Source organism: Taeniopygia guttata, chromosome 1 (genome assembly GCF_048771995.1).
Source record: "Taeniopygia guttata chromosome 1, bTaeGut7.mat, whole genome shotgun sequence".
In the NCBI taxonomy this organism is placed as follows: domain Eukaryota; kingdom Metazoa; phylum Chordata; class Aves; order Passeriformes; family Estrildidae; genus Taeniopygia; species Taeniopygia guttata.
Genome location: NC_133024.1, coordinates 21,653,238 through 21,675,398, shown reverse-complemented (window position 1 = coordinate 21,675,398; position 22,161 = coordinate 21,653,238). Strand labels below are relative to the sequence as shown.

General features: G+C 42.0%; 1 protein-coding gene across 6 annotated transcripts in view; it reads left to right on the top strand.

Annotated features, from left to right (window-relative positions):
- The window catches only part of NME7 (NME/NM23 family member 7), an 88,813-nt gene that overhangs the window by 60,226 nt on the left and 6,426 nt on the right, over window positions 1-22,161 (top strand). For 3 of the 6 annotated variants that reach the window (XM_072924958.1, XM_072924946.1, XM_072924942.1), the window contains 2 exons: window positions 13,416-13,523; window positions 14,592-15,174. In XM_072924958.1, coding sequence (XP_072781059.1) covers window positions 13,416-13,523; window positions 14,592-14,780 — 297 coding nt within the window. In that variant the 3' untranslated portion in view covers window positions 14,781-15,174. The other 3 variants (XR_003958672.4, XM_030265387.4, XM_002189838.7) reach the window with 3 other exon arrangements.

Sequence of the window (22,161 nt, the reverse complement as noted above, 5' to 3'; positions counted from 1 at the left end):
GTAATTTAGTAAAGTAGTTAATAAAAGATACTGCATTGTCTATTACCAGCCCCACTGCCACCGCAGAGGCATGATAATGGAGGGTCTGCTCCTTTCATCCTTTGGAGAGAATGTGTTTGTGCCCTCTGGGAGAGGACTGAGTATACTTGCGTCTCATTTCTAGTTGCTGCAATGCCTTTTTTTATCATTAGTTGACTACCAAAACCTCTGTAGCCTATGTAGTGTTGGGTTTTTTTGGAGTTTCCTCTGCTACCTGACACTATGATATTTTAGTATCCTCTGATGACAAGACATGGTTTTAACTGATTTCTGGACATTTGCAGGAAGTTAACAATATTTTGTCAAAGATTCTGTATGTTCTTCCGGAAGCATCAGCTTCAGAAGCTTCAGGGCTCCCATCTGCATTTCTGTCTTTCCCTTATGTCAATCTGTCTCTGGCTTTGAATGTTTCATTCAGGGTACCTCTCATCTTGTTCCAGGCTGGAATAACTTGCCCTATTTTAGCAATAGGACTGAAGCTTAACATGAGAGCGGAGACTGAAGGAAACCAGGCTGTACCGCAAAGCATTTCCAGCACTGGTTACTGATCTTCCTTGACTTGCTGAGCTACCATGGAAACCTCCTAGTTACTCTCCAGGATGGCTAATGTGCCAGGATATCCTGGAGCTGGATGTCTGGGCCTTTCTGTGGAAAGTGTCACAGGACTAGCTATTTTGGTAAGGGTTTAAGCTGCACCTAGAATATTTATTTTTTAAGAAAACTCTTTTTTTCTTTTTTCTTTTTTTTTTTTTTTGTCAAGGCCTTGGTACTGTTGAGCTCTGCAGACACACGAAGACATTTAATCTGATCTGAAATTACGAAGACTAATTGCATCTGTAGGTAGGTGGGAATGAAGACTGAAAGACTGGCTTAGAAATCATGATGGCTCCCTTTGCACTCAGACTGAGTGCAAATCAAAGTAGTAGGTGTGTGTTATTAAAGAAGTGGTTATTTTAAGCAACTGTGATGAACACAAGATTGTTATAAATGCTGTGAGTTACATAAATTTGTCTATTCAGCCTTGAGGAGGTGTGGTTTTTCTGATTGTGCAGAGTTTTGGTAATAACTGTCCATCTGCAGATCTTGTTCTGCAAAATGAATGCTTCCACATGCTGTTTGCATTGGATCTTCCTGGGAATATTTTCTCCAAGCTTTGAATAAATGCTATGCTTTGGGGTAGTGTTACAGACTTAGTATTTCATACTGATGGCTCATGTTTTAAAATAAAAGTGACCACACAAAGTTTTAGAAGTGTTTGCCTAGTTTCTTTCAGCATTTGCTTGGTTTGTGTCTAATTAATACAAAATCAACACATTTCAATATATCATATCTTTGTTGTATCTCTGGTTAGGTATCTTAGATGGATTAAAGGGAAAAGTTTTGGTTCCCACTGCAGTAGAGAAAGAGGTAGGCTTCTAGCATAGCCACTGATCATGTGATAGCAGCCTAGCACAGACAAATGTACAATGTAATCTTTCACTGCCAGCTTAGTACAGACAAATGTACAATGTAATCTTTTACTGCCAGGTTGATCAAATGTAGTCTGCAGGGTTCTCTCCAGGGCTTCTTTCTCGCAGTTGCGCTGGATTACAATGTGATTTACCTGGCCTGTGGGAGGGTTTTAATAATGTTTAAAAACGAGAGTATAGCCCCGTCATGAAAACAGTCTTTGTCAGTAATACAAATAACTGATCATCAGAACTTTTAGGTTGTAGTGTCCTCCTGCAGTTAGAGAATGTCCGTCTTCCTTGGTGATTCCCTTTCTTTTCATTTTTTTAGTATTTTTTTCTCCCTTCTTTTTCCTTTGGAATGTTCTATTTAAGGTTCTGTTATAGTTGCAGAGGTTCCTGAGAATAGATTAATTAATATATTCAGTCCATAAAGGCAAGGTAAGAGCCTTTTTGAGAATATAATGGTTCTGGGTTAATTTCAGTTTATGTGGTTGATTTCTTTGCTTCCGTTGTGTTCTGTTTGGTTACAGCAGACAACAAATCACTCTTTTTCCTTGAATATAGAAAATACCAGAAAATAAACATTCAGGAAAAAACCTCCAGCTTATATCTTCAGTTCTTCCTTGAGAAAAGGGAGCAGTGTTTCCAAAAGATAGGGCAAGTTCTGAGGTCACTGTGTCTGGGAAAGAAAATTATACTGTTACTGCACTAAACAACTATTTTCTCCTTTAGTTTCTTAGCACTCTGGTTATGTTGACCTTGTGTGTTTGTAGAATCTTTAATTTGAATAGATAAGGAGCATTTGCTTACATGCATGCCTAGGGTTTTTGTTGATTGTAGATAGCCTTGTCCTTTACTAGAATTCATCTTAGCCTTTGGTTGGAACATATTGGTTGTGTTGTGCTGTTGCAAATACTTCACATTATGAGGTAATATGAGTGATATTTCATTTTTTAAAACTTAAGAAAATAATAAAGGTGGAATTTTTAAGAAAATCAAGGTAAAACATGGTAGAGCAGCAAGCACATTTTCTAGAGCTCTGTAGATAGCAGTCGGCAAGAGTCAACACAGAAGGCTGCTTGATGAAATTCTGCAATAGAGAAAGTTATAAAAGGGCAGTAGAACAGTTAACTTTTCCATACAACTGATGCCTTAAGTTTTAGCTCTCATGTTTTCCAGATTCTGTACTGTATTAGTATAGAACTCTGGACTTCATATAAGGTGTTAGCAAGTTCTCCTTAGAGTTTAGTTAGACAAAACAATCCTTTTTCAGCCTGAGAACCAAGGACACCATTGCAGCTTCAGGCCCAAGAAGTTTAAACAACAGCGAATTGAGGAGAGCAATCTGGGAGGATGGGATTTCATAACCTGAACCTGTAATTGGACAATTAACCCCAATATGTAAATGGGCCAAAACTTACAAAAATGTGAAAACATGTCTTCCATCTTGGGTGTAGCCTTGGCCAGGTTCTTGTACTGCCCAAGGTGTATTCTTTGAAGGCCTTTTTAATAAATACCTAGTTTATTCCTTTAGCACTGTCTAGCCTCTGTTCTAAATAGCCTCTCAAGGCATCACAGCCATGATGATGTTGTGATTGTGAGTATCCTGAAATTGGCTGTAACTGTCCCAGAAGGCTTCATGTTTTTCAGTCAGTGCATTGGTAGTAGAGCTTGTAACAGCCAAACAAGAAAGGAGATGCAGATCACAGTGTATTTTAGGTACTCTTGGTGATAAATTGTCATATGCGAGAAAGTGGAGTTATGGAGAAGATTATTCTGGGAGGTATTGGAAAACACCTGAAAGACAATGCAGTCATTGGTCACAGCCAGCATGACTTTTTTGAGAAGAAAGTAGTGCTTATCAAACCTGATTTCCTTTTATGACAAGGTGACCCACCCCGTTGATCAAGGGAAGCCAGTTGGTGTAATCTTCTTGGATTTTGGTAAAGTTTTCAACACTCTCTCACAGGATCCTTCTGGACAAGATGTCCAGCATACAGCTGGATAAACATGTCATGGGATGGGTGAGCATCTGGCTCACAGGTTGGGCACAAAGGGTTACAGTGAGTGACATCAGACTGGTGACCTGTCACTTGTGGGGCTCTGCAGGGCTGGAAGGGATACTGAGTAAGTCGGCAGATAATGTTGAACTGGAAGGAGCTGTTGACTCCCTCAAAGGCAGTGACTCCACAAAGAGACCTTGATAAATGAGAAGACTGGGCAATTACCAACTGTATGAAGTTCAACAAGGGTTGATTCTGGATTCTGTATCTTGGATGGGGCAATCCTGGATGTGAGGACAGACTGGGGAATGAGATGCTGTAAAGCAGCACCATGGAAAGGGACCTGGGGGTCCTGGTTGATGGAAAGTTGAAGCTGAGCCAGCAGTGCCCTGGAGCCAGCAGGGCCAACCCTGTCCTGGGGCATCAGGCCCAGCATCACAGCCGGGCAGGGGAGGGGATTGTTCCCTCTGCTCTTAGCTGGGGCCTCACCTGGAGTATTGTGTATAGTTCTGGTCACAAGATAAGAAGGGTATAAAGCTGTTAGAGAGCATCCAAAGTGGGGTAATGAGGATGGAGAAGGGCCTTGAGGGGAGCCAAGTGGGGTAATGAGGATGGAGAAGGGCCTTGAGGGGAGCCAAGTGGGGTGATGAGGATGGAGAAGGGCCTTGAGGGGAGCCAAGTGGGGTGATGAGGATGGAGAAGGGCCTTGAGGGGAGCCAAGTGGGGTGATGAGGATGGAGAAGGGCCTTGAGGGGAGCCGTATGAGGAGGGGCTGAGGTCACTTGGGCTGTTCAGCCTGGAGGAGACTGAGGACAGACATCACTGTAGTTCATCTTTGTGAGGGTGAAAGGAGGGGCAGGCACTGAACTCTTCTCTGTGGTGAGCAGTGACAGGACCTGAGGGAATGGCCTGAAGCTGGGTCAGGGGAGGTTTTGGCTGGATATCAGGAAAAGGTTCTTACCAGAAGGTGGTTGGACACTGGAACAGGCCCCTCAGGGAAGTGGTCACAGCACCAAGCCTGACAGAGTTCAGGAAGTGTTTGGGCAATGGTCTTGGACACGTGCTGTGACTCTTGGAGTGTCCTGTGCTGGGTCAGGAGTTGGATAGACAATCCTTGTGGTTCCCTTCCAGGGCAGCTTATTCTGTGATTCTGTATCTGCAGTTATTTTCTGCTTGAACTACTTTAATGAAGGCTTCAATGTGGATGAAAACAAATGCTGTGGCCTATTGCCTTCCCTTTGTAACAAAAAGTAGTAGTCTGGTTTCACATTTATAATGATGATGAGTATTGTTCTTGTTATTATTGTTATTATTCTTCCTCCTCTCATCAACTGCTGACAGCCATAGTATTGTTGTGAGAAAAACCGCAGCAATAGTTTTCAGTATGTGTTGTTGGTTTCATTGCCTGGGGATACTGTTAACTAAACAAAATCATTTTAGAAGCTGGATATAAAATGCTTAATTCAATTTTTGAGAACTTGTTGAATAATTTGGGGCGTTGCTTGTTGGTCTGTTTGATTCAGGCTGACATTCTCTGTTCTGCTGCAGGGCCACCTGAGCTGAATTTTTATCAGCTTCTTTCACTTACAATATGATAAACTGCATCTGATGTGCAAATGGGACTTCCCTTTAATACTCCTAGTAAGAAGTTTTTCTTTTCTCTGCTTCCATTGACTTCCCACATCAAGGGACTAGAATATGGTCAGAGTAGAAGATGGGTGAGCAGCTGTTCTTCGTATTCTCATGGCAGCTCTCAACTTCCCATAGGTGACATAGTATGGTCACAGTTCTGCAGACTGTGGCTTATCATCAGAGTGCTACCCAGGAATTACAAAGCATTGCATCAAGGAGAGAGAAAAGTTGAGGAACTGATCTGCAATTTTAATGATCTGAGCTGAAAGTTAGACATCGAACTTGTGATTTTTGTGAAATACATATTTCTTTTGTGCCCCTGGAAAATTACTGTCTCACTGTCTTGGTTTCCCCCTCCAGAAAATGGGGTCCATTCTGCTATTTTCTGTTTTTTGTGTCTCGTCTCTTCCTATAAGTGTTCCTATAACTTCTCCAGGCCAAGAATACAGCTAGTTCTGAACAGAGCAGTGGCTTTTAAAAAGCAGTTGTAACACAAATAATGAGTGATTCCTTCCATCTGAACAGGGCTGCTCACAACTGTGTAGGAAGATGGCACTACTGCTGCCTCCAAGGTTGCACTAGAGAGGATTTAGGGCACAGAATGGAAGGGGAAGGTCTCTCCCATGCTAAAAATCAAATGAGCATGACCTCTGAGATTTGCAGCAGATGTGAATTTTATCTTTTAATCCATCTCCATCTTCTGTTGAAGTAGATGGTCCAAAATCAGTTCAGCTTGTGAAGTCTCAGTAGAAGTTCAAAGCATTATTTTCTGCTTTGCAAAATTAAAAACTCTGATACCAAGACTCCTTCGCAAATGTAGAATTTAATCTCAAAAAAATTCAGAGGAAAAGATGATTTGTAATTATTCTTGTTCTTACTAGGGAAAAATCAGCCAAAATATCTGCAGGTGAGAAATAATGTCTTGCAATCTCGTAGTGACTTTTACTGGAGGCTCTTCATATCTTTTGCTAATCTGAATTAATAAAATCCCAAAATATCTTTGGAAGCCTAATGTGTTTTTGTTCTTGTTTGACAGGTGAATTAATATGCCTGATATTCTGAGTGCCTTGGAAGGCACTGGAAAAGCATCAGTAGGACCATCTCACCTTTAAAACTTAAAGCATCTAATAATGAAATTTACAGTTATACTGCATGTTCTGATGCCTTGTGGGGTTAGTTGTTTTTCAGTTGTTAAATGCTTTCTTTTTCCAGCTTGTCAAGTAACATAAATATCTCTTATAGCACCCAGATAATAGGATAAGCTGGATATTTTATCTTTATTCTTATTTTCTGACCAGCTTGTGTTTGGTATCTCAGTTATCTTCAAGACTTCACCATCCAGTCTAATGTACACCTACCTGAGGCGTGTGGCTACCCAAGTTCAGCACACTGGCAATGCCAGGCAGGCACACAAACTTTCTGAGCAGGGCACTTAGCATTAGAATCGCTTAAACTCCAACCAGAAGCACCAAGACCAGTAGAAATACCGTCTCAGGCTGGCAAATGTGCCACGCATGCTGCCCACAGCAGAGAACCCGCAGAGAGCTGGTGCAGAACCTTTGGGCTGCCTGGGAGGAGGAGTGGTAGGGAAGTGTGGGAGTGAACAGAGAGAATCAAAGTGCCTGAGGGTATGGAGGGTGAGGAGGAGACAGCTTAACAATTTGTACAGACTTGTGAGCTTCTGGAAAACTGCCAACACTTGGAGTCTGGAATATAATTTTAGGTCCGTTAACAAAACTTTGAAAGACACAGGGCTTCAGACTGGTAGTTTAGAAGTTGGCTGACTTTAAAATAAACAGAAAAGCAGATAGATTTTTTTTTTTTTTTTACTCAGACAAGAGTAAGCTTACGTAATAAAATAAACTATGGTTTGAGAAGTTGCTGCTACTCTTGCAAAACTATTTGATTTTGGAAGGAGTTTTGCCTCACATGCACTTTTTATAGGACTTGCAATTGAAAATTTGACTGCTGTTGCCCGAATCAGATAAATTCATTTGCTGAACAAACCTTTACAGGTACAGAACTATGTGCACACAGACTTGGCTCAGATAAAAGTATAAGAACCTTGTCAGACTGGACAGTAAGTGATCTATTCTGCCATCAGCCAGGAGAAGACAACCTGGAAGTTTAGGTGAAGTGAAAAGTGCTAAGGAGAGAGACAGGCTAAATATTATAAAGACTTTGAATGCAACTTTTCCAGGTTCTTGAGTTTGTCCTGTGATAAAAATTAAAAGGTGAGGGGAGTTTAGTGTGTGTGTTTAAAGGAGGTTGCTTTGGCTTGATTTTTTTTTTTTTTTTTTGTGATATGTGGAAAGTACAAAGGCACTTTCAGGTTACACTCCCTTGAAGTCTGTGTATAGTGACTGACTTTGATATTGACTCTGTATTTTTACATGACATTGCTGCAACTCACATGGAACACAAAGAGAAAATGTGTCACTCAACAAGTGACTTCTGTTCTGGATTGGTTTGTGAAATGTAAGCTGAAGGAAGGCTCTTGCATGCTTTTTAACACTGACCTGCTTTTGTATTTAGAAGCTTTATTAAGCACCTCTCTGCAGGCAGACCCCAGGTTTCAAGGCAAACCTCTCCCCCAGTTAAAGTTTTTGCAGTGGCAACAGCACCACCATCTTACATAACTTTTCTCTGTAACAGAGACAGAAGGGTTAGTACTCCATTTATGGACCTTGAATTGCTGCAGGAGTAGGAAATTGTTATGTTCTGCAGGAGCTGATGTTGATTTCCAAGTGGCCTATGGCGTGAAACTGAGCAATATAAACCAGGGCAGAGCTGAGATAAGAAATTGGGAAGCACACATGTCACAAGTGGTTGGCTAGAGTTTGGAGGGAGTAAGAGCTGCGAAGAAAACATGAAGCAAGCCAAGGCAACTAGCCCTTTTCGTATCATGCACAAGGTCACATGTGACCACAGATTTCACTTTGACACTTAAGCATTTGTCTTTGGATGAGAACTTCTGTGAAGAATCTCTTGGACTGATCCGAGGTTGTTCTCACAGTAACAGTAGTGTTAAAGTGTTTGTAGCTTTGATCAGCATTGCAGGAGGTGCTGTCTAGTATCCCGTTTTGTATGACAAAGTCTATACTGCTTTTATTGTGTTACTTCTTGCTGATGCCTTGTAGGAATGAGTAAATTGTCCAGCTCCCTACAGCAACCATCAGTGTTTGATATGATTAGTGCTGAAATGCCATGAAAATAAAAGTCAGCTTGAGAGCTATGATGATGTGAAGAGAGAGAGGTGCTTCTCCTTCCTTAGCTTCCATAATTGCTGTGCTGCAAATGTTATTTTAGATAGTTTCTATGCTCTACAAAGGAAGCTCTGGTGCCTTGCTTGGATGAGGCAGTAGGCTTTCCAATGCCTAAAGGCCAGCCAGACAAATTCCAAGGTGAATGGTGGAATTTACATTATTTTATTTGTTCACAGTTAATGTGTGTTCTGTTCTCTTGACAAGGGCATAGCTGGTCCTTATGAGGAGAAGGGCACTTGCTTGTTTGCCTGAGGCTGGCTCTGCCTTCTGGATTAGGTGGCAGCCTCAAGGGGAGAGAGAGACCATCTCATTCCTGACAGCAGCAGAGCATGGAGAACTACAGGGGGAAAAAACTTCATGAATGCAAGGTGGGGAAGGCAGAGGTGGTGAGACCAAGTCAATGCAAAACCTTCAGAAAGGGATGAATGAGGAATGGCAAGAAGAGCAAAGAACAGGCACCACAGCCAGGGTTCATCTAGAATAGGAAAACTTTTCCTGAGAGTGCAGAGTGTTCTGTGCAGTCTGCTGCAGCCCAAGAGATCCTCTGAATGCTGCTGAACTGAAAGCAAAACTAAAAGAAGAAACTTGCCTGGTGAGCACACTGTGGTTAGAAAGGGTTTGATCAAACTGTTATTTTTATTCTGCTTCATTCAAGAGGGCCAGTAAATTTTCAAGGTTACTTCATTCTAGTTCATGTTTAAGAAGAACAAAATCTTAGGCTGTAAAGGTTCCTTTGTGTAGTTTTAATCCATTCAATGGCCTTTCTAGATAACCAATTAAATATTACGGACAGTGCTTGAAAAAAACTGGACAAATTTTCTTGAAATTTTCAGCTTTGGCTAAATTTTCTTGAAATCTGCGGTTTTGGCTGGAATACATGTTACTATTCTACATAACTTCTATCCAGCCCATGAAAAAAACACAGCCTTTTGGAGGAAAAGTAGTTAATGAGCTTTGCTTATGAATATGTTTATGATTTTTTCAGTTTGATTTTGACATATTACTGGCATTGGTGACATTTTTGTTTCCTTTCACTTGTGTAGAAATAGAAAAAATTTTAGAAATGTGCAAAGTAGCAGGCAGTGTTGTATTGGACACAGTTACATGGTAAAGAGAAACATGAAATATATGCATCTGGATCTCACGTGGGTTATCCCATGTGATCTTCAAGGATCTTCAAAGGGCTATCTGCAGATCAAAGCCCAGTAGTAAGGGGTGATCAAATAACCTGCTGAATGAGACCAGCAGCCATGGTTTGTTTTGCCATAGACAGTGTCTTCTTGTGTGAGGTGCCAGTTTTGTGTCATCCCCGTTTGCACATGCACACGAAGCTCCAGCACACACACATCGGTCTCCTCTCATGCATATGGTAGAGCTGTAGCTGCTCTTAACTCCTTCATGATCCCACTCTCAACTCCTTTCAAAAAAATTCTGAAAACCATTGCACAAAATGCATACTCCAGAAAATAGACTCAGCCAAAAGCTTAGGAAAAATATTTAAAAGGGGAGGGTGGGGCATGGGGAAACCAACCCAAAGCCCACTGTTTGTATCTCCCTGTTGAGACAGATGAGACTTTATAAATAAATGATTGGTAAGCTTCATGTCATGGACCAGTAGAGTGTGTATTAATACTTGCCTATGAGCAATAAGTTCCATAATGAACTCTTTTCTTCCCTGAAACATTCTCAAGATTTCCAGCCATACATACACAAGGACACAATATATGAGCTGTACAGGTCTTTGTATCCCCATCATTTACAGAGGCCTTGTTTCTTCATAATTCCTCAGTGGTGTAATAAGAAAGCAGTGGAATAGCAAAACTTTGGAACTGACAATTATTGTACTTTTTTTGGCTATTTAAATGTAAGCAGAGGCAGTTTCATCCTGTCTAATGGAAAGGCTTAATTAGATTCTTATTAATCAGATGCTAACAGTGTAAAGTGCTGAAGGACCTACCTTTGAGCAGGTCTGACCCAGTGCAATTCCAGGTAGAACAGAATGCATCCCTCTTTGTGCAAGAGTTTCAGGAGGGCGCTAGAATGTGTAGCAACCTGCACTGAAAAAAGGAAGAACAGGAGATTGCAAGGTGCATCAGCAGCAGCTTTTGCCCACATGAATGAGAGAGTGAGTCCACAGGAAGAAACACAATGTCTTTTGTCATGAAGTTGTGAAGTAGAAATGACAGCTTAGGACAAATGGTAAGCTAAGAGACCATAGCTGCTCTTAAAAAACAGGGAGAAAAGAAAAAAAAGAAAAGTGGATTTGATGAGGAAGATGAGTCAAGGAAAATCTTGTGGAATTTTCATAAGAAGCAGCATTTCTGCACCTGTTGGAGGACAGAACAGTTTGAGCAAAAGTTTTTGATGTAAACAGAATATAAAATACCAAGCTTAGCTTTTTGGACTTGACCTGTTCCGAAATTATTTCCAAAGGTTTCATAGCCATGATCATTTCGTCTAGTCTTCCCAAATTTTCATTAAAATGATTGAAAGCTCCAGTGCTATTGCCAGCTTCCTGACAGCTAGTTGTTACTGCAATCAACAGTAACTTGAAGGAAGGCTTGATTAAAGTGTCACATAGTTGTAGTTAAGTGACATGTGACTTTTGTTTCTCCAGCAGACTTCCTTATTGCAAGCCTTTAATGAGGACCATGTAGAAGAGGTTTTTTTTTCTCCTTGGGGCTTTTTTTTCTTAAGTGAAACTCTTGAACTTTCCTCTGAAGCAAAATTTGTTTGATGTTGAGTGTGCCCTTGACATTCGTATCAAAAGATCTTATATAACCTGTGATGTACACACAATAACAATGAGGAACTGAAACTTCTCATATCATGTTTTGGGTTATAGACACTCCAATCATTAAAGCAGTTTAATTGTCTTCTGGGTGGGTAACAGACCATAATAATTAGTAACGTGATAGGAAAATATTTAGGACTTGCTGAGCTCAAGTCCAATTGTCTTAGTTTGGTAATAAGATGTAAATAATGGATGAAGCTGGAAAGTGGACAAAGGGTGTTGCTTGTCAGATAATGGTCTTGAGAGGTCTTTTGGAACTAGCTTAAAACATTCACTGCCATCCCAGAAGAGACTGTGCATCATGGACTGGTTTTCATTTGTACCTGTGCAAGGTTTTGCAGGTCAGCTAAGAGCTACTGATTAAGTCAATTTGAACCCATTTGACACTGAAAGTTAAGAAATGCCTGGACAATCCAGTTTGATGACTCAGTTGTGGGAATAGTAACCTCCAGCTGTGACGCTGAAACAAACACCCGGGAGTGGCACAGTGAAACTGCACTGGCCACTTCCAAAGTGATTGCACCCTAATGTACCCATGCCTATTCAGAAAGGGGCTGATGAAAGCTTTGTTGGCAAGGAAAGAATACTTTTCTTTGTTCAGTAGGTGTAGTGTGATCTTCTTGTCCACCTGTCCCCTCACGGGCACTTGTGGGAGAACATCCAAAGGGTTTTAAGGAGAGAAAACCAGGTTAATTTCACTGTGCATGAGATAGATCTTGGAGAAGAGCCTCCAGGGTGTTGGGAAGAGAGGCCAAGTGCGTGGATGGCATAGGAAAGGGGTTAAAAGACAACAGTGCAAGGTGATAGTGCACAGAAGTACAGCAGGACTTCATTGTGGCTTGAAAGAAAGAGTATGATGGAAGGGAGAGCCAATGAAGGCAGTCCTCCAGGGTATGAAGAGAAATACCACAGTAAAGATGTAGGAGAGGAATGTTATCTCAGGACCTGAGTATCTGCTGTAATAGAAAGGCCTCTGAGAGGCTTAAGAGGTATTTGGCATTGTAGATGAAGAAGAGTATTGAAATGTTAATTTCAAAGAACAAAGAAAGATATAGAGTCTGGTCTGATCCTTAGAGGGGATCAGATGTTGTCACTAGTCACAGTGTCAAAGGAGAAGACATGATGTTCAGCAACTGGACTTCACAAATGTCAGGTTCTTAAGCATATAGCTCCATGTTAAGGGAAGCGATCTGCAAAGCAGCACATTTGTGTCTCTCACAGACAGCACATCCTGTGCTTGGGAGCTGCAAAGGTCTTAACATGAGCTAGCTGTGTTAATACAAGTATCAGTACAGTGTTTCTGCAATGTGAAGGATCCTGTATGCCACCCAACATAGCTAGATTGGCCCAGTTTCAAGCAGGTATTCATAGTCATGGTTATGTTTTTTCAGCAGCTGTCTAGATGTGTAGTACAGGTTGGAATTTCTCTCTTCATAGAATCTTAGAACTGTTTGGGTTAAAAAGGATCTTCAGGATCGAGCAGTTCTAAACCCTCCTGCCATAGCCAGGGACACCTTCCACTAGACCAGGTTGCTCAGAGCCCCATCTAACTTGTCCTTGACCAGCTCTGAGGATGGGGCATCCACAACTTCTCTGTGCAAGCTGTCTCGGTATCTAATCACTCTCAAAGTGAAGAATTTCTTTGTAGTGTTTTTCTAAACCTGCTCTCTTTCAGTTTAAAGCCATTCACCCTTGCCCTATCACTGCCTGTCCTAGTAAGGTCACTCACCAGATCTGTTGTAGCCCCCTTTAGATACCAGAAGGCTGCTCTAAGGTTCTTCTGCAGACTTCCCAGGTTGAACAACCCCAGCTTTCTCAGCCTGTCATCACAGGAGAGGTGCTTCATTCATGGCCCTCCTCTGGACTAGCTCCAACAGGTCCACACTCTTCCTTTGTTGGGGGTGCCCCAGAGCTGGATGCAGAATGCCAGGTTGGGTCTCACCAGAGTGGAGCAGGGGGAGAGAATCTGCTCCCTTGCTCTGCTGGCCATGCTGCTTTGATGCTACCCAGGATGCAGTTGGCATGTTGCTGGATCATGTCAACCTTCTTGTCCACCAACACTCCCAAGTCCTTCTCCTGAGGGCTGCTTTCAATCTGTATTTTCTTTTATAGTGTACTACACATATTTGAATAGCATAATAATGTTTTACTTTATAAGGTTCTCTTGCATCCGTGATAGAAATGAGCAGTCTGGTTCACAAAGGTCTTCTGGTTTGCTTGTGTTCAATAGGCATTGGCCCGTCACCTCCGACCTGGAACTCTGCGTGCTGTCTTTGGGAAGGACAAGATTCAGAATGCTGTTCACTGCACAGACCTGCCTGAAGATGGACTTTTAGAGGTAAGGCTTGCCAGGCAAATATGTTCTCATATATCACAGGAAGGTGTCAAGTAAAATGCTTCACTTGCCAGTAAGTGTTTTCTATGTGGAGTAGCTGTGTAGTAGACCAGACTAGACACAAAAAGAGGGAGTTTATTAAGGGTGTTTGACTCAGTTAATTCTTACATTGTAAAAAAATTCATCCATGCAGTTATCTTGAATGAATGTAGTACAATGAAATATTCAATGGAATGAAACTCAAGAGAATTCTCTTTGTCTGAATATGTCCTTGGGTCTGAACATCAGTACCTGACAGTGCTTCTGCAGAGACACTTTCTTAGCCCTTTCTTGGACCACCACCCTGACTGCTGAATTAGATTGTTTCTACAGTGAACTTGTGTGGAGCTTGGAATATTACAGGCACTAGGGATTCAAATCCTCCAGATAGGGCCCGTGTTTATTTATAGACAATCATACTTACACACATCAGTTAATATTTCCTGTGTTTTATATTAACTTAGTAATTATTATCTGCTTTTGGTGTTGTATGCCAAAATTTAAAGTCCAATAAAATGAGAAAATGTTAAATTACGGGAATTTGTAAAGACAGAAGTACTCACTATGAAAACCAGAAAAAGCTCATTCACTTAATTCTGTGCCTCAAAACTAAGGTCCATAGCAAGGGGTTGAAGTGGTGTGTAATCTTGATGGATCTCTGTGTCAATGGATATGCTTTTCCAGTGCATACGCAGCTTGATTCTTTGCTGTCTATATGTATTTGTGAGTGCTTTGCTGTCAGGTATAGCAGAATCACTGAACATAACTTAAAATTATCTAAGTGCTGTCCTACTTAGATAATTTTACATTGCCAAAAGGGTGGTTTTATAGGGGAGTGAGGAAGAGCTAACTTCATCACCATCTTCCTCCATGAAATAACCTGTGGGTTAAAGTGCTTTCACTAGGAAATCCCATGGCACGGACTAGTGAAATTCAACCCTGAACATGGCAACCAATATAAACAAAGTTGCAGCTTTTTTGACAATTTTCAAAATGTCATTAAAAATTGACAACTTTTAGTTTTACCTTTAGGGTTTATACAAGCAGACAGGCCTGAAGTTCCTCATCCATGGCTTTCCGGTGGCAGCAGAACAAAAGGCACAGCCTGTAAGGGAAAAATTAAACAGGCCAACACTCAAAGAATATTTTAATACTCCATCAGAATTTTCCACAGTCTGTTGCCTTTATGTTCGTGCAAAGCAGATCTTGCTTGTTGTTTAAATTGAGTTTAGAGCTACTATAAGTGAGGCAAGAATTGCTTCTCGAAAACAAAAACTGAGGCTGGCATTCTTTCTCAAGGATCTCCCTTATGTTTGTTTGCCTTTTGAATCCTGCAGCTCAATCATGACTGAAGTTGTTGATCTGGTATTACTCTTACTACACACCTTGCAGTTCTTGGTGCAGTCTGATACTTTTAACAGTAGCTTATTGATTGTATTTATTTTGGGAAAGGGATCTAAGATATTTTTTTTTACCTTAGGCATAATGTGTGCAGAATATGGCTGTTCATCAGTCTGTAGTTTCTTCTGTAAAGGTCCAGGTTAAGCCAGCAGTTGTAAAGGACATCACTCAATGTTGTTTAGTGTGTAAATAAAGTAGTGAATGTTTGAATTGAGCACAGTGGGTTTGTACTTATTGGTTGGTGTGTGGAGTATTTACACTGCTAATGCTAAAGTAGCTTAATTGGTGTCCCTGCCACAGTCCTGACTCCTGCTGTGGCTGTGTGTCCTGTGTGCAAGGGATCCTGGAAACATGGAGGAACTGCTGCTGTTGACACTGTGTATAGAAAGTTGAATAGGTTGGTGTTTGTGTGTTAATTGGTTTTGTGACTTCTGAACTTCCAGAACCAAATGGAGATGGAAAGGGAAGATCCTTCGTTGACCAAGTATTCTGTGGTGGGCCTAAAAATGCATAGTATTTATAGAAGTACAACAAAAGCATGTTCCCTTATAGAAGGGAACACACTAGTGACTTACTGAGAACTTCGGTACCTTTTGTGCCAGACAGTGTTTATCTTAAGATTTATCACAGTTTTCATCACCCCGTTTCAGACCTAGCTGAAATTTGAAGAATTTGCAATGGCAACTGCTGTCTCATTGTCTACAAATGGAGACTTCTTAGAGGAGATGAGCTACGTAATTGAGGATTAGATAAAATGCTTCCGGAAGTTAATAGCCAGACTCTAGGTGGCTTTGGTCTTTTGCACTTAATTGACTGTCACTAGGAAGGGCAAGGTTGTGACCTTTCTCTGAAAAATCATGACTAAGGAGTACTTGGTGAAAAGAAACAGAACAACACTGTGTTGGGAACAAGGACTAATTAACTAAATAAAGGTCAGCTTGTGCACCTGGTTTAGAACACTATACTTAAATAATGTAGTACAGCAGTTTTTCTGTGTATTTTCTCTTAGACCTCTTTTCCATGGATCTGAATAAAGGAAAGTTCACTTTTAATCTTAAAACCCCCTCAAACAAACAAACCAACCCCAAAAGCAAACACGAGCACTTGCTTCCACCAGTTTGACCCTTAACTCCTGTCTTTGTTCTACAAACTACTTCACATTTTAGTCAATGACTAAAGAATACTAGAATTAATTAATAACTCACTTTGGCTCAAGAAAGAAGGGGAGATGCAGTTGAGCCTTAAACGTGACTGGTCACAGTGGTAAAATCAGTGTATTTTCATTTGCAGAGCTGTAAGTGCTCTTTTTTAGTCCTAGTTTAGTGATACCGGAATATGAATATTGCCCTCATCTCTTAGATGAGTTGTTTGACTTACTAGGTCAGGCACTTACTTATTCACTTCATAGACTTGTTTGTCCTCTTATCAGTACAAACTGTATTTTTACAAGTGACAATGGGTAGATACAAATATCTCAGAACAGTCTGTTTTCTCAGCCTTGTCATCAGTTTCCCATTTTAATGAGAAGAAGAAAGAAAGGAGGAAGATTAGAGAAGGGAGACTGATAGCAATGGAGTATTTGTGAGATGATGCATTTCATGATTGAAGGTTCAACCTGCAGCTGATGTTGTATATGACATTCATTCAGAGCAGGAGGTTGCATTTGTTTCCCATATCCAAAGTAATGTGGGAAAGTAGGTACAAAGCTCTACCTCTCGTCAAGGTTTTTTTCTGTTTTGTATAAAGCAGGTACTATTTGGAGAGAGCAATTACAGTACTCACCTGTTTTCATGTTCCTTTTGAGTCAGGCAGTTCCTTTTGGAACATGCAGATTTTATATGCCAAGGAACTGCTCTGTTTCACACTCTAGAGATGTATCATCTATGTGTGGTAAAAGATGATTCAGTTCCTCAATTCACCATCTTTGACCTGAGGAACATTTCTGATAAATATCTTGATGCAATATACCATTGGACCTGATGAATCATCATTCTCTAGACAAAAGAAGTTTCCTTAAAATTGATAATTCCTGGAATAGTTCTTAATCAAAGTAGTGATAAAAGTATTGTGGCTACCAGACTTCAAAGTTTGTATCTCTCTTTAAAGAAGTGAAGGCAAATTAAAAATCAGTCATAAAGGCCTTATTCACATCACTGAAACTACAGTGAGTAAAACTTCTCACAGGAGGTGGTGCTGTACACACACCTCAGTTCCCTGGGTCTTAAGTGGCTTAGTACCTTTCAGATTATGCAGGAAACCGCATAATTTAAAAAAACGGTGACCCAGAACTGCAGTTATAACAAAACCAGAATTTCTGAGTTTTGGCATGTTCTGCCAAACTTATTGCTCATACTGTGCAGTTCACGGTTTTTGGTTTTGGTTTTTTGTGTGTGTTCCTTGAGCAGTTCCATAAGGGCATTGCAGTGCAGAAAATCACTCTGGGGATGATAGAACGCACACATCTGGGGTAACCTGAAAGGTCTCTCCATTGCAGTGCAGCCTGCTGAGCCACCCAGGCTGGCTTTGTGTGCCTGTGCCATGGCGTTGGGGCAATCAGTCTCATGGGGTTTCTTTGCATAATTACCAAGTCCTTAATAGTCATACCTGTGTTTGTGTGTGTGTACTTAGACACAGAGGGAGAGGATGCTGCCCTCAACGAGACATGCATGAAAAAGGATTTGCTGTGGGACGGATAGCACCTGAGTTCTGGGTGAAGTAGCCTTCTCCCTGTTGCTGAGGGCGACGCTGTTATTAGGTGACTAATCTTGGACAATATCGTGACGATTGCTGCGGGTGTGTGCTTACCTGTGCCTTTGTGTGCCTGCCAGGCTACTGGTGGAACTGTAGAGGGGGATGATCTCTCAAGCCACTTTTCACGGGAGTGGGAAATGTGCCAAGTGCCTTCCCAGTCTTGTGTCCCCACGGGCGCTCTCAGCTGGCACCACGTGTGCCGCCGCATGGCCACCGAGTGCGTCAGGCTCCTCCTTGGGCACCAGCCCCGTGTCAGCTTTCAGCGTCACGGGCAGCTCTCCAGATGGGCTCTCCAGACGGGCGGGAGCGAGGACCTCCTGAGTATCATTTGCTGGCCTTTTCCCTTGCCTCAGAGTTATTTGTGGCACTCACAGGCATGAAAATAACCTATCAAAGGGGGATGACTTTGCTGTTCTCAAAGAGTGGGTTTCATCTGTCTTCTGAGAGAGCTGTCATGATGGTTGGTTTTTTCCCTGTCACTTCTTTGAATTTCAGCTGTGTGGTGTTGTTCAAGTGTAGGGCTGGGACTGGCTGACTATACAGCAAACTGCTGGAGGCTCTTTGTTCCTTTGCTCAGCCTTGCACCAGTGAGACTGGCTTACTGCTCCTAGGGCATTAAAGCAAACGAGTAATATCACCTAGGGACGGATCAGCTGTGGTGATGTGCTGGACAGACTCCCACAGCTCTGGCACTGGAAGTTCAGCCGGCTGGATCCGGCCTTGGGGAGATGGGTGGTGATGTTGTGCAGTGAGCGGTGACGGGATGCTCCAGTTCAGCAGAAGTGTTTTGTCCAGGCTGGTGCTGTGGACAATGAAAACCATGATAGTTTTCCTCAGACTTGGTATAAACTGAATGCTGTGCTGAGTGTTAAGAGCTGTGCTGCTCCTAAGCTTTTAGTGCAGCATGTATTCCACCTGCTAGAGGCCAGCTGTCCTTGGTCTGGCATTCCAGATTGTGCCAGGAGAAGCATGTCTTATTTTTCCTTTCCCTTTCCATTACTTCAGGGAGGCTGAGGGCAGGGTGGCATTTTAGCAAGCTGTTCAGGGTGGACAGGGAAGCAGTTGCTTTGGAGAAGGGAGCACAACACATGCTTCCATAACCACTTCCTGTTATTACTGAAGCACACTCTGCTGGCTGCCACCTTGCCCTTTCCTGTGTGCTGCCTCCTTAGCTGCCCACTGCCATTGTCTGGACATGTGGTTGTGCTGCAAGGTGCTCACTATCATCCACCCTGGAAATGCTTCTGTACCAGTAATGAGCTGATCCGTGTGCTGAGGTTAAAGTGCAACAGTTTAGGATGGAAGACATCAGAAGGATGTAGCTGTGTTAAACTAGTCCTTTTTGGTGCATCGAGGTATAGTCCAAGCAATTTAATAAAGCATGTCAATGAGTAACCCTCAGAAGCGTCAACGTGCTTAGTGTGGAATTTGTGTGTGTCACACTTGGAACAAAGGTCTCCTGCATTGTTTGTTACCCATTAACTTGTCTGGTATTATGCAAGCTGCCTCTGCCAGCCGAGAACTAACTCTCCCCATTCACAGAGCGGCTCAGCTTGTAAAACATTACACAGCAGAAGTGCATAGCATGGCAATGAACCTTTCACTGAGGGCATTTCAGCCGTCCGCATTTCCCTCAGGAGTCTTTAAAATATTTTAATAAAGAAGCCATTGTTTCATTTAGTCATACAGCCATTTTGCAATGAAGCCTTTTATTAGGGGCCCACACTGAGCTGCATAATCCAGGGTAAAATGCTTTTCACCGTGTCCAGTGAAAAGTAATAAAAATTGAGTGGTTTGAGTGAAGTTTGCATTAGCATTTTTTTCTCCCAAGTTTTCATCCAAGCAGTAGCTATTTTTGTCTGTCATTTGGAAATTTCGGTCTCTTCTGGTACAAGATGATTTCTTGGGAGGTTGTCAGATAATGGTTGTTATTATTCAAGTGCTTCTCCATTTAAACTTTCTGAGACTTTTTATCTAACAGCTGTGGGAACAGGTTGGAAAGAATCTGGAGTGTAGGAAAACTTAATCTTACTTGGTGATGGTTTTGCATATCAGAACATGTTAGTCAGCACTGGAATGCTCTCTCACAATATTTCCTGGTGCTGTATATATATGTACAGAGAATTAAGTAATCCTTTTGCCTAGGCCTATCTGAAGGAAATCAAGATTTAAAATAACAGTAATAGATGGATGGATATTGGAGATGTTGGTTATTTCTCTTTTAAAGATTATTGTATTATTAGGTCACGTGCAGCCTCATTTTGAGCATAGGTTGTATAATTATTATACTTGTGGGCTAGACAGGCAAAGTAAACCAGGAACTTGTTTAAACAGAGTTGTGAAATAGTTCACCTCTTGTGCTTCCACTCCTGGGTAAAATCTGAGGTCCAGTTACCCCTTGTTCTGCCACGTGTGGGCTTTATAAGTGCCAGAAAGAAGAAGTTAATGAGTATGAACCAAGCAGCTGCCAAAGCTCTTTAAGTTTCACCTGATCCTGAAGGTAACCTTCAGGGCTTGGCTTTTCACACATGTTTGTGTTGTGCTGAACAAAGTAATTTTGTGGAGGGGAGGTCAAGGTGGAGGGAAGGCGTGACACTTCTTGATAACCCATCTGAGGCCCAGTTTGTGTCTTTGAGGCTGCTGCCTTCTTTCTTTCCCTCACCATGTTCTCATTTTTTAACCAAAAGGCCCAGATCCTTTTTCCATTTCTCCTTTTCCTGGAGCTGAAGCAGAGCAACAGTTGGGCTGCAACTCAGCTGCACCATGGGCAAACTACAGCAAAGAAGACAAAAAAGCCCAGAGGAACAGCTTCTACAGCAAGAGCAGCAAGGGCATGCTGTAGTTGTACAGCTACGTAGAAGTTCAGAATATCCTTAATTTCTGGAGCAAGGGGCCCTGCACCTTATTTGAGGGGTAAGAAAAACACTGTTGTCCTATAACACACATGCTCTGAGATGCCCATAAATTTTTATGTGGTTTCCTGTTATTGACCTCAGCCAGCTGCACCTCCCACCTCTATCTTAGAGGTCAAAGAGACAAATTATCATTCTGCTGGTGCTTCCTGTGTTGAGTTTACCCCTTCCCTTCTCACTGCAGCTTCCTTCACTGACTACCATCAACCAACAGTAATTAAGAGGAGAATTTAAATCAACTATTTTCATACAGCTGTTGAAATGTGTGTGGAACATGGGAGGAAAAACCCAAAGCCAAACATGTTTATATGGACAGAAAACTGTGAATAAGGTTTCCTGTCTGTCATAGATGCTAATACCATGGGATATATTGAGTTTAGAGTTTGTCAAGCTCTAGAAACTACTTCTTCTTTCATAATTAATAATAGCTAATGATTCAAAGCATAGTCTCATGCCACTACTGTTTTTGTGCTGTTGTAGTGCTGGGCTTAGACGCTGTTTTGATCCTGTGCTAGCAGCTGTGCAAACACAAAACAGGATGGCAATGGAAGGATGTTGGCTGTAGTCTAAGGCTCCTTGAAGTCACCCAGCATCTTCTGGTTTCAGTAAGAGCTGCATTCTTCCTCTTCGTCTTTAAGCCCGAAGTGCACTGGCAAATAGGCAGGAATGATGGTATTCACGGCTGTTCCTGAGATACACTGACAAATGTTAGCAAGTCTCTGGGCAAGAGGCAATTCTCTCTGGAGTATTCAGAGTTTCTAAGTGGGCAAGTTTCCTTATACACTGGTGCCAGTTGCTACTGTTCTGATGGGGAGAGACAGTGTGCCAAGACTATCCAGCCACAAACCAGGAACTGTGGGCTTCCTCAGGCAGCCATTGAATAGTAACTTGATCTCTGAGGTGTCCTGCCATGGCAGTACATGGTTCAGCACTCAGCAGCAGTGTTGAAATCACTGAAAGCTGATGAGACTCGAAACAAACTCTTGGTCTTTTAATAGTGACCCATTCCACAGGGAAATGGAGCTTTCTATATTCAGTGACATCTCTCAGAAGGTACTTTGAGCACTGTGCTTGGGGAATTGATGCCATTAGTTTGGTGGCATGTTTCCTGTCAGCACACTGAGCCACAGTCAGAGTAGGGGCTTGTGGTGGTGCATGCAAGGCCTCTGCTGGTGGTGCCTTCCATTGATAGTTTCTTTCCGGATATTTTGTTGCTGTCTCATCTTCATAATTTTAACACTCTTGCCATGCGTAGCCTGTTGGGTCTCCTGCACAAGTAATAATCTGCTGAACATCATGGTTGCTCAGAAAGGGCTTTAAATGCTGGGTGCCTTCTACTTTTTTTGCTTGTTTGCTGCTTCCATCTTCATTTGAATCTCTGATGTGGTTGGAAAACTTGTTCTTGTCTCTGTGTGATCACTTCGTCTTGTCTTGGCCATAACCTGGTAGCTTGTGAGGACCATGACTGTCAGTGCTCTGTGAGCAGGCTGGAGAGACTCTCAGCACTGGCAATGCCTGTGACTTGTACAGACACATCC